Source organism: Hyperolius riggenbachi, chromosome 10 (genome assembly GCF_040937935.1).
Source record: "Hyperolius riggenbachi isolate aHypRig1 chromosome 10, aHypRig1.pri, whole genome shotgun sequence".
Taxonomy (NCBI): Eukaryota; Metazoa; Chordata; class Amphibia; order Anura; family Hyperoliidae; genus Hyperolius; species Hyperolius riggenbachi.
Genome location: NC_090655.1, coordinates 151,488,926 through 151,506,012, shown reverse-complemented (window position 1 = coordinate 151,506,012; position 17,087 = coordinate 151,488,926). Strand labels below are relative to the sequence as shown.

At 42.3% G+C, this 17,087-nt stretch overlaps 1 protein-coding gene across 3 annotated transcripts in view; it reads right to left on the bottom strand.

The window, feature by feature from the left end:
- Positions 1–17,087, bottom strand: part of OGDHL (oxoglutarate dehydrogenase L) — a 203,194-nt gene that overhangs the window by 28,470 nt on the left and 157,637 nt on the right. For all 3 annotated transcript variants that reach the window (XM_068258827.1, XM_068258826.1, XM_068258828.1), the window contains 2 exons: positions 9,680–9,858; positions 7,684–7,755 (listed from right to left, as the gene is read on the bottom strand). In XM_068258827.1, coding sequence (XP_068114928.1) covers positions 7,684–7,755; positions 9,680–9,858 — 251 coding nt within the window. The remainder of the gene's footprint in view (positions 1–7,683; positions 7,756–9,679; positions 9,859–17,087) is intronic.

The window sequence follows — 17,087 nt, the reverse complement described above, 5'->3', positions numbered from 1 at the left end:
TTCATCGAATTACTCAATATAAAAACCAAAACCCATTTCAAAAAAGTCGATGCCAACAATTACATTCATTTCAACAGTCACCATCATCGACCTTGGACTACCAACACCCCGTACAGCCAATATAAAAGGATTTACCGGAACTGTACTGACAAATGACTACCATACACAGTCGACAATATTGACAAAAAAAATTTCCGAACGAAAATACCCAAACAAATTAATCAAAGACGCCAAATACAAAGCAATTCACACCCCCACCACTACATCCCAGACTGCCCCTAACTCCAATATTACTAACGTTAACGATCCATTTCCCAGGTGTATCAGATGCTTCAGTTCACAACACAATATTATTAGAACCACGTTGCAGTCTAGATGTGACATATTAACACAAGATCCCTATCTTAAACCATTATTACCCAACAAACCAACACTCACATTTAAACGTGCACCTAATTTGCGTAACTTATTAGCTCCCAGCAAACTGAGGACATTCTCCCAATCCACCGGCCCCCGCCTACCACCAGGATCACATGCCTGCCACAAAGCGAGATGTACAGCCTGCCAGTTTGTGGTGAACACTAAGACCTTTCAGTCCCACACTACAAACATTGAATATCCTATCATGCAACATATCGATTGCGACTCTTGTTTCATTATTTATCTTATTTCATGCCCATGTGGGCCTCAATACGTTGGTCGTATGACCCAGGAGGCTCGCAGCAGGATTGGCCAGCACAAGAGAAACATCATAAATAATTACAATTTACACAGCGTTTCTCGACATTTTGGTATCCATCACAACAATAATCCTCTCTTATTTAAAATCACTTTCATCTAATCAGTTTCCCCATCCCACACAAATGCTTTCGAGATACTGCGCCAAAAGGAAATTTATTGGATACAAATTCTAAAGTGCCTGATACCCAATGGTCTGAATGAGGTTTTAGAAAAAGCATTTTAATGATTAATTATTTATTATTACTCCAAACAGTCGCTTGCTAATAGCAAACAATGTTTTATTATGATAGTCCTCTCTTTTATTTTTTATACATTTCTTAAAATTATTATATTAGATAAGCATATTTTTATGTTTTGTTTTTTTCTTTTTAAATATTTTATTGATGTTACTTCTTCTTAACCATATTAACACTGTTGTTTTATCTCTGTTATTGGATTTAATTCAGTTTTATGCATTTGTATAGGAGTAGAACTACTTTTACCTGCTATTCCATATTCTGACCACTAGATGGCAGCATTCATATATATACTACATAGACTATATGAATACAGGAACAACAAATAGAGATCACAATCTAATGATAGCCAGTAACGCTATCAGTGCCACTATATGGTCGCATAGGCATGGAAATATTGTTGAGATGCATAGTGTGGCAAAAACACCACATTTTATACATATTTACAGCTACTGGCAAAATTGCCCACAATCAACATGGCCGACGCCACCTCGCCCATGCTTCCCAGCATCACTTCCCGTATAAGCCCAGTGTGGGGGATGCGATGTCACGCTGTACTCACCTGACATCCTACCTTTAATTTAGGCACATAGAAACCTTTATAAACAGCAGACAGCAGCAGCGCGAGTTACAGAGGCGCATTGCCACTATTGGACCTTTTTGAGGTAAGATGGAATTCCCTATTTATTCAAAGAGCTATACTTCACTTTTATAGATGATACTTTTGCGGCTATGTAGATAGTTATTACACCACTATGGACACACAGGTATTGTCACTATATAATAACTTACGCTGATATATATATAATACCTTATGCTGACAATTGAATGAAAAGTTATTTATGTGCTGTTTCATGATAGATTCTTGTACTATTTTAGTCGCATTCCTCATTACACATGGGGCCTGATTTGCTAATGCTTGGCGCGATTTTTTCACGCTAAGCGGTTTTTGCACGTGCATACATTTGCACGCGCTGCGTTTGCGCGGGGTGCGTCTTCTTGGATGCGCGGAGCCCAATACGGGTCTATGGGCTTTGCGTGTCCGGGGCAGCGCATTGCGTCCGGGCGCCCGCGATAGCTCTCGCGGTTGTTTGGAGGAGCAAACAAACAATTAGACATGCAAAGCGGCTTATCGTCCTTTGGTAAATCAGGCCCTTGGTGTTTACACGTCTCCTGTCACAGCAGATCGCCCCTTCTGTGACAGACATATGTCATTTTTGCTTTTTGTATTATGATGGCAAGCTCCTAGGGTCGAGTTTTGTTTATTGTATATCGTTTATGGTTTGTATGCTTGATTTTTAGCTTGCACTCCTTGCCTGATGAAGCGGGTTATACCTGCGAAACGCGTTGCGGAGTGCCAAAATAAATTGTTATTTGCGATTTGAACAATCTCGATTGTCCATCATTTCAGGAGGTAAGTCCACCTATACTCCTCCTTTTTAGTTGTTTTTAGATCATTTTAACCTGCCTGGTGCCTCTGTCCAAATTTTCACAGTATATAGTCCACCTTGGGTGGAGGGGACTGTCCCCTTCTTTCTATCTACAGAGAGCGACTTCTTAAACCTGAGTGGGGTCAGGTTCTAATACTCCCCACCTGCATTTCAAGTGGTTGCCTATGTGGTAACCCGTGTTTGTGAGTATATCCACATCTGTTAATTATTTCGCCAACAATTGTTAGACTTACTGCACTATATTGGGCTCTCGGTTTTTCTTTTTGTTTCAAGTGCATCACACCTTGAGGCGGCTTTTATATTTGTGCGGTGCAGTGAACCCATGGCAGGGGAGCCTGCTGTTGGATCACTGCACAAAACCAAACTTCATATGACCCTGTGGCAGAGTGCCCTGACCGGGTCATATGCATAGGCCCACTCCTGTTCAGTAACATACTCCCTGCTGAACAGGAAGTACATCACCGAGATTCCTGCCAGACTGCGCATATGTGCTGCGTTGTACTGCGTTCCGTGGTATACACTTATTGTGTCGCTATAGACTTGTATTACTGCAGAATACCTGCAGTAGGCACGAATCATGCGGTAATGCACTGTTGATTTTGCATCAGTATTGTAGTGATTGGACTACTTACATTGCACCGCCTCGCATTGCATCAAGTATGAAAGTCCCCAAAGACTTTCATTTACTTAGCGGCCTAATACGGTAAAATCGCTTACTGCAACTTTACCGTAGCACAAATGTGTAAAAGGGCCCTCAATCGTATCTCACCCAATCCAGAGAACACATCTTTCTAAAGAGAGTAAGAGCGTCAGTAGAAATAATTCATGACAGATTGCTTAGCAACTGACGAATGAGCACATTTTCTTATCACCAAAACGCTGCTTGCTCATTAGCCGTCTGCTCTCTTCATAAAACAGAACGGACTATTAGGCTATTGTCAAGCAGTGTGTGTCTATAGCAATTGTTACTAAAAACGGTCATGCTCAAAGATCAACAATGATTGTTCAGAATGAGAGCTGGGACCCACTAGGAGCGCTTTGGCAGGACTTGCCAATAGCCGGCAATCGGCAAAACACTATGCCAGTGGATCCATATGGGTGGTCACACTAGCAGTGTTGCAATTGCAAAGCATTTTGTGAGTGATCCTAGAGCGATCGCATCAGTGGCTACAGAAGCCAAATTGCGATCACTACAGGAAATCGTGGATGCTTTGTGATTCTGCAAAGTGCCCTTAGTTTGGTCCCAGCCCTTAAAGAGAACCCGAGGTGTGTTTAAAGAATGTTATCTGCATACAGAGGCTGGATCTGCCTATACAGCCCAGCCTCTGTTGCTATCCCAAACCCCCCTAAGGTCCCCCTGCACTCTGCAAACCCTCATAAATCACAGCTGTGCTGTGAGGCTGTGTTTACATCTGTAGTGTCAGTCTCAGCTGCTCCCCCGCCTCCTGCATAGCTCCGGTCCCTGCCCCCATCCCTTTCCTCCAATCAGCAGGGAGGGAAGGGATGCAGGCGGGGACCGGAGTTCTGCAGGAGGCGGGGAGAGCAGCAGACTGACACTATAGAGATAAACACAGCCAGCTCTGACAAGCTGTTTGTCAGCAGCATGGCTGTGATTTATGAGGGATTGCAGAGTGCAGGGGGACCTTAGGGGGGTTTGGGATAGCAACAGAGGCTGGGGTGTATAGGCAGATCCAGCCTCTGTATGCAGATAATATTCTTCAAACCCACCTCGGGTTCTCTTTAAAGTGAACTTAAAGTACGGGACGCTCTTGCCTACGTGAATGCGTATGAGGATGCATGGACCACTCGAACCTAAGCAGCAGTGTGGGAACAGAGGATGGTTGAGGACAGCTGCAGGGGGCTGGTAGAAGCCCCAGGTAAGTGAAACTCTTTTTATTCACTACAGTTTAGGTTCACTTTAAAAATATTGTCCATCTATACATGGCTGAAGAAGTGCACTTTTTCTCTATTTACTTCAGCGGCCATTTCTCTATTGCTCTTAAAACCTACTGTAGATGCAAATGCTGTCTGGACAGGCAAAACCAAAGGCAGAAAGCCAACTGAGGCCTGTGTCTAAACTGCACATCTTTCGTTTAAGAAATTAAAACATTAACAGCTTTAGGTCAAGGTAGCATGTTAGTTAATCACTTTAATTAGTGAAACATTATGCCTCTCAGCAGGCATTTTGCTTCACAAAATTCACTGCTCTAGCCAACTATGCAAGCTCACACATTTCTTTACTGGTGCTTCCTAAGTAAGAATAATAGTATGCTTTATTTCACATTTTCAAAAAAATACATTTAAAATGTTTGTGAAGTCATACAGTGCTTAAAGAGACACTGAAGCGAAAAAAATATATGATATAATGAATTGGTTGTGTAGTACGGATAATTACTAGAAGATTAGTAGCAAAGAAAATATTCACATATTTTTATTTTCAGTTATATGGTGTGTTTTATAACACTGCATCATTCTTTAATATTTGCAGTATACACACTACTCGGCATTCTAAATGATTTTTTCAGAGCAGGCCAGTGAACTCTTGACCTGTCCTCTGGCAGAGAAAAAGAAAATTCTTCACTGACAGCTGAGATAATAAACTTCAGAAGACAGCCCTCTCTGCAACTTTGAAAGCCGTAGAGCTTAAAGAGAACCCGAGGTGGGATTTTATTATGCTAGTGGGGCACATAGGCTGGTTGTGCACACTAACACCAGCCTCTGTTGCCCCATGGTGTGCCTCCAAGACCCCCCTGCGCGCCGCTATACCCCGCAGTGCTGGCGACATGCTGCGCACAATGTTTACCTAAGCGCTGTCTGTCAGCGCCGCTCCCCCGCCTCCTCCGCATCCGCGCTACCCGCCCGCGTCACTTCCCTCCAATCAGCGGGAAGAAAGGGACACAGGCGGGTAGCGCCGATGCAGAGGAGGCGGGGGAGCGGCGCTGACAGACAGCGCTTAGGTAAACAATGTGCTGGCGACACGCTGCGTGTCGCCAGCACTGCGGGTGTATAGCGGCGCGCAGGGGGGTCTTGGTGGCACACCATGGGGCAACAGAGGCTGGTGTTAGTGTGCACAACCAGCCTCTGTGCCCCACTAGCATAATAAAATCCCACCTCGGGTTCTCTTTAATGGCTTTTTTGTCTAGAGATAACAACTGGAGTTTCTTAACTCTTCCTGTACTGGAAACAATTAGACTTATGTCTCTGATCCTAATGTTGTATTTCTTAGCTGTACTACACATACAAATCATATCATATTTTTTTTTGCGCTTCAGTGTCTCTTCAAGTAGGGTACAATGTCTTAAAATGAGGTGCTCATCAATAATGCAATATACTTGCATTACTGATTTTACTCTTGGTAAAACAGCATTATGTCAACTGCTTCACTACCAAATTAATCATCACTAGATTGGTATTCTACTAGGCCTACCTAGGTCTATTAGACTTTCAAAAATGATCACTTAAACTGATTGTTCATATTCATTTTGTGTGACTTTTCCATACGTGGACAGACAAGTGTTTTGCTACAGTAGAATTTCATTATAGTTAAAGGGACTCATTTATACATACCTGGGGCTTCCACCAGCCCCATACGCTCCGACTGACGGAATTGCGGGGAGCCGGTACCAGCGCTGCAGAAGACTGAGGATGACGGCGTGGGAGCGATCGGAGCACAAGGGGCTAGAGCAGGGGTCTAAAACTCAATTTACCTGGGGGGCCACAGGAGGCAAAGTCAGGATGAGGCTGGGCCGCATAAGGAATTTCACAACCGCGGCGCATCGCCGCCTCTGCCCGCCCCTCTCACTCTTCCTTCACAGAGAGGGGCGGGGAGAGGCGGCGATCCGTGCGGCGATTGACGTCAGGAGGGGCAGAGCTGAAGCTGAAAGCTCTGCCCCTTCCAGGAAATGCCGGCGGATTGCCCCCCGGGCGATTTGGGGGGCTCTGCAGCCCTCGTTTAGCGGCGGGGATGCGGCGGATTACTTGGGAGCACTGAAGCGAACTATAAGGAAGCTTTTGCCGGCGAGGGCCACAAAATATTGTATCGAGGGCCGCAAATGGCCCGCGGGCCGCGAGTTTGAGACCCCTGGGCTAGAGGAAGCCCCAGGTATGTATAAATCTTTATTGTCCTAAACTCTGGTACACTTTAACTCTGATATAATTAACCTCTGGATATAGTAAACTCAGTCCTCAGGTCCCAGCAAATGCATTGGTATAACTATACAATGTATAACCAATTCTGATATAGTAAACTTCTGATACAGTAAATTACTTTTCCTGGCCCCTTGGAATTTACTGTAAAGGGATTCTACTGTATATGAAGAGCAGGAAGGGAATCAGGAGTGAATTGCAGTGTGGTATAATAATTGCAATTTGGCATCTTTTTCTAACGTCCCTGATAATCAACAATGTGTACATACTGACATGCCAGTATTATAAAATTAGTGTAAAATCTAAGTGTATTAACATACTCATAGGGATGGAGGCCCCAATTGCAAAAAATAAACTAATTATAAACTAATAGTTAAAATAGGAATGAGAGGTAATCTCTTCCCTCTCCTGACGGCAAAAATACCAGTAGTACTGGAAAAGTATTTATTCAGAAGACAAAAATAGACAATGCGTTTCAAGGGTACTAGCCCGCTTCCTCAGGTCAATACACAGTGCCTTGCAGCAAGGTGAATAGGATATGGGTGACTTTGATAAACTCCTTTTGGTTTTGTCGTATTTCTTCTTCCTTTCTGCACACCCTCTTTATATTTACCATTATTCTCTGAGCTTTATTGTTGATATTATAGTTGTCTGCCTACATGTTTCTAGCAATACTGCTACAGGATGAGTTACAAGCTAACAATATTGCTATGGCAGCACACAAAGGCTGGGATATCTGATGAATGGATCACATATACTTGTCCACTTCTTAAAAAAAACTGAAGAAAGCAAAAAACAAATGACATGCTACCTAAATTCAAAGATACACAGAGCCTCTGTCTAGTCGCCTCTGCAATATATTTACATTAGACTAATTAACATGGCGCATGATCATGCATCAGTGTCTCCATATAATTTAAATCTGGGCACAAGTCATAACCTTAATTCCATTATACATTAAACAGAAGGAGAGCAGGGAAATAATGAGCACACAAACTGTTCCTCAGCCCACGTTAAAAAAAAAAAAAAAAAATCTGATTCTTGAACAGGTACAATCAGAGAATGAGGTCAAGATAAAGCAAAGCACGGTGTTAGACAAATCAACTTACAGGATAAGCATCGCAGTCATCATTGCTCATCTGCAGGAACCTTTCAGGTCTGGCTGAAGAATGCTCAGGCCCCTGGTAATAAAATTAGGCAGAAGAGTTCAGAAATGCTTGCCTCTGAATTACATTAGATAGCAAGGGGAAAGAACAGCATTAGAGGATTCTGAGAAGCAATTTATTCTGTGCAATGGGAAATGTCCCTCAAGATATATGAACATCAGTCTGAATGGGTGGTCAAGGATACTATACAAAAATGATTTTTCTTTTTCCCCAGTGGAATTTTTTTTTTAAAATTGTAGCATCAGCTTATGACGAAAACACTCAAAGCCAGATTTATACTTTTTATGCTCCTAGGCAAACTTTCTTGCATGTGCAGCAGCCTCCCTCCATTTCCATGTGCAGCCCCTTCTTTCATGTGTAACATTCATCTACAGCAGCCTTCTTCAGTTATATACAGATCCCTTGGGCTGCAGCTCCTTGTTTATTTTATTTCTATCCTCTCTGTGCCATTAGCAGCCTCTTCTTCCATATGCAGCAACCACTCTCTGTCCAGCCGCCTCCTTGGCCAGCTGCTGCCCAAGGCCCAAGCCTTTGTGGCCTTTCCAGAAATCCAACCCTGAATACACTAAACTTCTATGAATTGTGACATCAGACATGGAGGGCGATTTTCAAAAAGGAGTTACATTCAAGGAGGCTAAAACAGGAACTTTGTGGTAGGGAACGTAAATGAGATTCATATCGGTATGAGTTGACGCAGGAATGTGCACATTTTGTAGGCAAATTTATGTACAAAGTGAGTGATGCAATACAAAAGGAATTACTGATATTCAGCAAGTAAAAGAGACAAAAAATCCAGGGAAAAAAATAAACTCTCCTGGAAGCCTCAATAGGCACAGTTTTCACAAGGCAATAGATAAAACTACCATGAGCTATAGCTGGTTCTCAAAAACATAATTTCTGGCTTTTTGTTTTGGGTAAATGCTCTTTGCACATTACAGTTTACCTTTTGATAATCATTTCACAACTACCTTGACGTTTTTAAACAAATTTGGAGCTGCTAATAAAGATTTATTAATAACAGATTGGTGCTCTTCTAAAAGTATACCTGGATCTTTTAACTAAACTGTATTTGTGCTCCTCTGAGGCATGATTAGCTAGCTAAATGTACTTTCTCTCTGTGAAATCCCACGCCTCTGGTGTTATGACTGCCTGCCTGAAGACTGGCAGCAAGTCTGGCATGAATCGCCTGCATATCGATCAAATGATGGTCCTGATATGCATTTTTCCCTGCAGTTAGACACTGAAAATTCATTTGTATTCATGTTATGTTTATTTTGGATTGCCAAGCTTTGTGATTGGTGCACTTGAATTTGCCAAGGGCAATGATCCTGTAATATACAGAACAACCTAAGGCAGTATACCAGGTACATAAGGTGCAAACATTTTATTGCACTTTGTATACTGGAATTAAATAAATAAGGAGTATTTCTTAACTCCTTATATCACTAACCACCACCGATTATAGTTTTAACAGTACTAATCCACCGGCATGAGGCATCCATCGAGAATAGCTACAGATAAATATTGTTTCATACAACCAGTTGATGGCAGATGAAAAGGGAACTGACTGTGTCTTAACAGGAGAAATCATAAATAATAGAGGACCCGCTGGGCTCCTATTTACATAAGAAATAAGTAGCATGTAAGGTGGTTTATTCCAAACATTTAATAAAATATCATCAGTTTGTGTCTCAGTTTAAGTATATGTTCATTAACATTCCCTTTCTCTATCCAATAAGCAACAACTTTACAGTAAGAGACCTTTTAACCCTCGTTAAGACAAAACATACACAAATCTGAGCCTGGAAGAACAGTAACTATCAGCTGATTAATTATTCATGAGTTTACTCTCCCAGGGCGTTGAATATTAAGCATGCCGCTGTATAAATCACTCAGCTACTCGCTATGATGAACAGATGTTCTGCCAGGGTCCACTCACCATTCCTTCCATACCATGCGGCAAGAGTAGCACAATGCCATTGTGTCGGACCCACTTTGCTTGCCCAGAGCTGATAAACTGGTCGATTATGCACTGTGCCGTATTGTGGAAATCACCAAACTGAGCTTCCCAAAGCACCAAGGCATTAGGACTAGCCATGGCAAAGCCAAGCTCAAAGCCTGAAAGAAAAACAAACCACAAATGGGTAGATTAATGATTTCACACTTCTACAGTGGAAAGTAGGTGATAAGAAAAGCTATGAAATAGTTCTGTCTGGGACCATCACCTAGCTTCTATAAATTGATAAATAGGACTGTTATGACTATTAAAATTAAACATGCAACTTAGAAAAAAAAAAAAGCAGTTGGATGCTCTTGAGGCTTTCCTGATCCTTCGCGACCCCTCAGCTGCAAAACAAGTCCCTCTTCATCTCTGCGGCCGTGTTCTCCTCTGTGTACCAGCGTGGCTGCACTGCGCCGATGCCTGTGCAGTACCATGGAATCTCTTGTGCATAGAGGAAAAAAAGCCATGCACGAGTGGCTCCATGTACTTTGCACCTGTGCAGTGCAGCTGTGCTTGTACACATAGTGGAGTGCAACCACAAGCAATCTTCAACTTTAATGTTGAAAGGTTGTTTAGAGCACATGTGTCGAACTTCAGGCCTGGAGGGCCAGATCCATGCCAGTGTTTAGGATGGACTGAGAAAGAGAGGAATGTGTTCTACCTGATGGACCACACCTTTCCTGATTCAGACCCATCAATTTTGAGCTGTGTCAAAAATGTGCGAGGACCCCGGCCCTCATAGGACCGGTTTCACATACCTGGTTTAGAGGGTCCAATCACAGTCCAGGAGGGAGGGGCATAGGGGAACTGTGGTAGACCATCCAGAGGCTTCCCCTTACTAAGGTAAGTAACTTTTTTTTTTTAAGGTTACAGGTACCCTTTAAAGCAACTGAATAAATAAATGTATTTATTTTAGAACTAATCAGTTGATCAAGCACACTAGTTTCATATATTTACCCACTATCCACATGTGTTATCTCCATTAAAGAAGTCTATCGTTTATAGACTGAGGCTCTAAACTCAGATTGCGTGAAAGACTATGTAAAGTTATATACACACACAACAACTGATGTCGCCCATTGGGGATCAAGACCCGATTCCCTTGGGTGAAATCTCTGAGCGTCCATCGCTGGTCGGGAGCCTTTGTACACACGCCTGTCTATTGGCCGTGGCATCACTATCAGCCGCCTCAGACAACAAAACATTAAACCTACCATTTCAGCTTCTCAACAGAAAAAATAACTGCGGGATTCTAAAAAAAGTAATTTTAAGGTGCCTGCTAATGATCCAATCTTTTTGGTCCAATCTAACAATTTCTATGTAATATAAGGGACTGCGTAAAGTATCCTTTCAATATAGTCACTCTGTTTACCCTTCTATTACATACATTTGGTAAGGTTGGACAAAAAGATTGCATCATTAGTGGCTACAACTAGGAGGAGGAGGATAGCTACAATTGTTTATCTTATTAGTTTATTTTCAGCTCAGGTTTGCTTCCAAAAGAATGAAAAGGAGAAATATGGAAGATGGGTGTGTCTTGTTACGAGGCAGACAGGACAGGCATAGAGATACTCTGGGGTATGACGTGCAGGTGTGATAACCCTGTACTTAGTATAAAGAAAGAGGGCCACTTGGAAACAATGACATTTCCTGAGGGACAAGTATAAATCTGCACAGTACAAGATACATCTGCGTAACTCAATAGAATATAAGTGATGCAGCCGCTAAAGCCTTGCAGTGGGCTAAACTTTTCAAACAATTAATTTATTTCTCTTCAAATATTGAAAATGCCAGTTCAGTTTCAATAACATACAGCCTATTTAATTTCAAAGCATATAAAAAGATCCTCAATCCTATGTAATTTTCTATTGCTAATCTAAAATCTGAACATTTAATCACAACTCTAAAATAAAAGTATGCAATGCGGTGTAAAAATAGTGCAATAAACGATATGCAAGTTTCGGTAATAATGCCATGCCCAGCAAAGGAGCTTAAGTTGAAAAAACACACACATTAGAATAAATCTTCATGTAAGGCTAAGGCTTCTTGCTGGGAGTGTAGCAGTATCTTTTTAATTAGTGCCATCTAACAGAGAGAGCAGAGCATGCTGCCCAGGGATGACAGGCAGGGTATGGCTTCCTTGTTATTCCGCACACACAGCCGGACACCAGTGAAAGCCATCACTAAGCTTTCACTGGCAGATGTCATGTACCTGTCATTTCTACTATTACCGGTCAAATCCCCTCTGGGAAAAGCGACCTGGGAGTGTTTATCTCACCACTCAAATGGCACAAAGTTTAGTGAGCACAAAAGGAAATGGACACACACAAAAAAAAATAGAAAGAAATACAGTATGATGTTAGCAAGATTCTCTCTCCTTATTCATAAACAAGCTTATTGAAAAAAACAATAATATTACAAACATTTTGGGGGGAAAACTCCAGTCTTGTTGAAAATTGATAATACTTATTTGCTATATCGGAGCAAGTTTTGTAACGTATCATTATTAAAAATGGCCTTCCTCCCTGTTTTAACAGCAATCCCTACTTTTCTACACCTGCCAAAAAATAATCTTCTGTGACAACATTGCAATATTCTTCATTTTATGGTTGGGTGTTTAAAGGGACCCTGAGCTCACGCTAAAAACGCAATTTGGACTGACCTGGGGCTTCCTCCAGCCTCATGTAGCCCGCAAGATCCCCCGGCATCATCCTGACTCCTCTCCTGGTCTCACTGGCGGCTCAGTTAACCGCCGACTTTGGCCTGAAGTCACCCTAAGCATCATCACACCAGCCAGCGAGAGTCCTGCGCGTGCGCGGTTCAGTCTTAGAGGACCGCGCATGCGCAGGACTCTCACACCAGCCAAATAATGGAGCCACCAGTGGCACCGGAAGAGGAGCCAGGAGGACGCCGGGGGAACCACGCGGGCTACGGGGGGCTAGAAGAAGCCCCAGGTAAGTCCAAGTTGCGTTTTTAGCTTGAGCTCAGGTTCCCTTTAAAGAAATTTCACTCCCTGCTGCTAGAACTGGCTCACTTCCCACCTTAAAGAAAACCTGAACTGAAAATTAAACGTCAAAGTAAGCATACGCAAGTCATACTTACCTCCAGTGTAGTCTACTCCTCAGTGTCTTTCTCCTCTCCCGCGTCCTGTATGTCCGCTGTGATCAAGGGAATTCTCCGTCCTCCATTTTGAAAACGGCCATTACCCCATAACAGCTTTCTGGTCAGCACACTGTTAAACTGTAACATCGCCCACTTGAGCCATAGGGAAACATGGACATTACCGGGCATATCAGTTGTCTTCTCAGCTATAACTGACAGCAACTGATATATAACTGACAGCAACTGATATATTTCAGTTCTGACAAAATGTTGTCAGAACTGGAAGGGATCATTATCAGAAGAAAATGGTGAGCTTCTGAGAGGAACTGATGGCAAGGTAACTATGGAATGTTCATTTGAAGTTACTTCATGTGTTTATTGTAAATAATTTTACTCAGTACAGGTTCCCTTTAACAGTTTGCAACACAGCTTACAGCCTAAATCCAGGCAAGTAAGAAAAACATCTCTGTGCCCCATTCATAGGTCCTTCACACATTTAGTTGTCACATATCTATGGTGCATGCAGAAAGTATTCACAGTACATCACTTTTCCACATTACAGCCTTATTACAAAATGGATTACATTCAATTTTCTCCTCAGAATTCTACACAAAACACCCCATAATGACAACGAGGGTTGTGGAGTCAGTACAAAAATCCTCCGACTCCTCAGTTTAGGATTCCACTGACTCCGACTCCTCTAATTTGCATATTACAATCTTGTTGATTGAAATTGTGTAACATGAAATTCGTCTCTTAACTGCCAATGCTTAGGAATTTTAAAAGACAACTGAAGTGAGAAGGATATGTAGACTGACATATTTATTCCCTTTAGTCATAGACTAGAACTAGTCCTTGGTAAGAATACTTGTAAAAGGTACAGACCAAAACAAAGAACATCTATCAAGCCCTAGGCAATGTAACTGTGGGTACATGTAAGAATGATGTGCAGGTACTCTGCAGGGGAAGTGTCGGTGCCTAGCGATTTTAAAAACTCTCCAGAGATGTTCAATTGGATTCAAGTCTGAGCTCTGGCTGAGCCACTCAATGACATTCACAGAGTTGTCCTGAAGCCCCTCCTTTGATATCTTGGCTGTGTGCTTAGGGTTGTTGTCCTGCTGAATGATGAACCGTAACCCCAGTTCAAGAGTGCTCGGGATAAGGTTTTCATCCAAAATGTCTCTGTACATTTCTGCAGTCATCTTTCCCTTTATCCTGTCTCCCAGTTCCTGCCGCTGAAAAAAATCTCCACAGCATGATGATGCCACCACCATGCTTCACTGTAGGGATGGTATTGGCGTGAAGATGAGCAGTGCCTGGTTGCCTTTCAAACGTGATGGCTGGCATTCACACCAAAGAGTTCAATCTTTGTCTAATCAGACCAGAGACTTGTTTCTCATGGTCAGAGTTCTTCAGGTGCTTTTTGGGAGACTCTAGACGGCCTGCCATGTGCCTTTTACTAAGCAGTGGCTTCCGCCACTCTACCATACGGGCCTGTTTGGTAGATTGCTGCAGAGATGGTTTTCCTTGTGGAAGGTTCTCCTCTCTCCACAGAGAACCTCTGGAGCTTTGACAGAGTGACTATCAGGCTCTTGGTCACATTTTGCTTGTCTTGCAAACCCAGCTACAGGTAGTCCCCGGTTAATGAATGAGATAGGGACTGTAGGTTCATTCTTAACCTGAGTCTGTTTTTAAGTTGGAACACTATGCCATCTCTGTCCCCTGCACCTCCTCTGTCCCCTCCTGTGTCTCCACTCACCCCCCCCCCCCCCCCCCCCCGGGTCATCTCTGCCCCCTGTACCTGCTTATACAAGTTTAAACACCGTTTTTTTTTTTAATTTTTTAAAATCGACTTTCTCAAAAACTACAAATCCAATTTCAAAAACATTTTTTTACTTGTTCCCACAGAATTGTGTATACACATACATACAAGATGTACATATGATGCAGAGTAAAATGCACTGTAAATAATATAGTTGGTATGTAGCGGTCACAGCAGGTATTCTCAATCTGACAGCTCTGAACGACAAACAATTATTTTATGGGCATGCTTATTATTGTAAATTTGTAGATCACTGATATCTTCAGCAGCACTTTACAGAGTACATAGTCATGTCACTAACTACCCCTCAGAGGAGTTTACAATCTAATCTCTACCATGCTTTAATAGAAAAAATATGCAACTCCAAGCACTGCAGCTTCCAATAATGTGTATCTTCTTTTAATTCCAACTAAAAGTTCTGATGAACAATAAGTAGTGCATACCTGGACCAGTGGAGTGTTACCCGGAGTGTCCACGTCCTGTCAAGCATACATGTATTCCCGTAAAATACTGCAGAGTTTCCAGAGTGCCTGCTTTCTGCTCTTTAGGGTTTGAGAATAGTCTAATGTCTGTACCATAGTCTACCGCCATTGCAGCCTTACCAGTAGGTTTTAGGGATATGGGAGGTAACCGGACCACCTGATCAAATTTCATACAGATGGTGTCCTGGCCATGTTTGTACCTGGGAGCCTAGCGCTGCAAAGCATGAGTGGTATTTACTAGGTAATGTCCCATAATTAAAAATATGTTTGCCTAATTCTGTCCAATTTTACTTCCTCCTTCAATGCAAGCTTACAAGTTTGTTCAGAATATTATCAGTCTGTCTGTGCTTATGCTCAACAAGATGCAGTAAAATTATACAATCAAAACCATACGAGTATGACTAGTTTAAAGGGATCCTGAGGTGTTAGACATATGGAGGATGACATATTTATTTATTTTTAAACAATGCACATAGCCTGGCTGTCCTAATGATCCTTTGCCTTTAATGCAGTACATTTAGCCATAGACCCTGTACAAGAATGCAGATCAGATGTTTCTGACAAAAATCTGACAAGATTAGCTGCATACTTATTTCAGGTGTGTGAATTAGACACTACTGACCAGAAAGATCGACAGTACTGCCAGGCAGCTGGTATTGTTTAAAAGAAAATAAATATGGCAGCATCCATATACCTCTCATCATCCCTCTTGCTGAAGAAGTTTCTCTTATAAGTGAATGCAGTTGTAAACGGAAGACAAATACATAGATTCTTTCTTGTATAGCACAGTAGTCTTTTGGTGCTTAATTCCTTAGTATGAGGTCGTTATGTAGCAGCTGGAGAGGAAGGTAAAACAGTATTCTTGGTTAGCAAAACGAACAATTGTATACTTATCATTGCGCATGGTTCCATCTGCCAATATATCAGTTAGAAAAAGACAAATTGGCTGTCTAAAATATTTGCATAGCTATGATTTAATATATTTATTAATGTATAATTATCACCAGTTTTATGTCAGCTCAAGCAATGAAATCTGACACAAGATCTATGAAAATACATATAAAATGAAAATGAGAACATATCCCAGATTTGTCATCCCTGTATTTTTCCCCATAAGAGGAAAAATCCCCAGAACATAATTATGTGTGTAATTTAGTACGTTTCTATTTATTTATGTGCTAGTTATGGCAAACAGTAAAATAGTTACATTTTAGTTACCATATATCCTCAAACATAAGTCAACCCCGATATTTGACCCTTTTAAGATGGGATTCTTTGATGATTCAAAGTTAGTGGACCAGGAGGAGTTTCACTTGGGAAATTGTAGCCAGTAACCCCTCCTGGCTCTCAAGTGCAGTCAATAACAATTCCAGGTCTCCAGGTGCAGCTATTAACCCCCGAGTGCCGCTTCACTCCCCTCTTTAGTAAGCAGTGTGGCCAGTATCATTTTCCACCTGCTACAGGTAATCAGTGCCCCCTGTCCCCCTCAGTAATCAGTGTGGCCATGATCTGTCTTTATTTACCCCCCCCCCCCCCCCAGGTAATTAGTGGCACTGCTGCTAGCATCGCCTCCTCCCTCTAGCTCCCCCCCCCCCCCCCCGCAATCAGTGTGGCATGTGTTTGTCACCTCTTCCCCTCCCGGGTAATTAGTGCAGCCAGATTCTAACACCACCACCCCCCCAAATGTGATAATCAGTGCAGCAGGAATCTGTTCCCCCCCACCCGTTATCAGGGTTGCCGGGATCTGTGTTCTCCCCTTCTTTGTTAATTGTTGAGCATCCCCAAATGCCCCCCCCACCCTATTATTGAAGCCACCATGCTTCTAGATGTCCCCTCCCTCACCTGCTTCTCTCTTTGCCCCATGTGAGTAATTATTGCAGAGCACAACTGCAGAAGCCATATACCAAGTCCAGTGCTAAGACCTCTTATCTCCCTCACT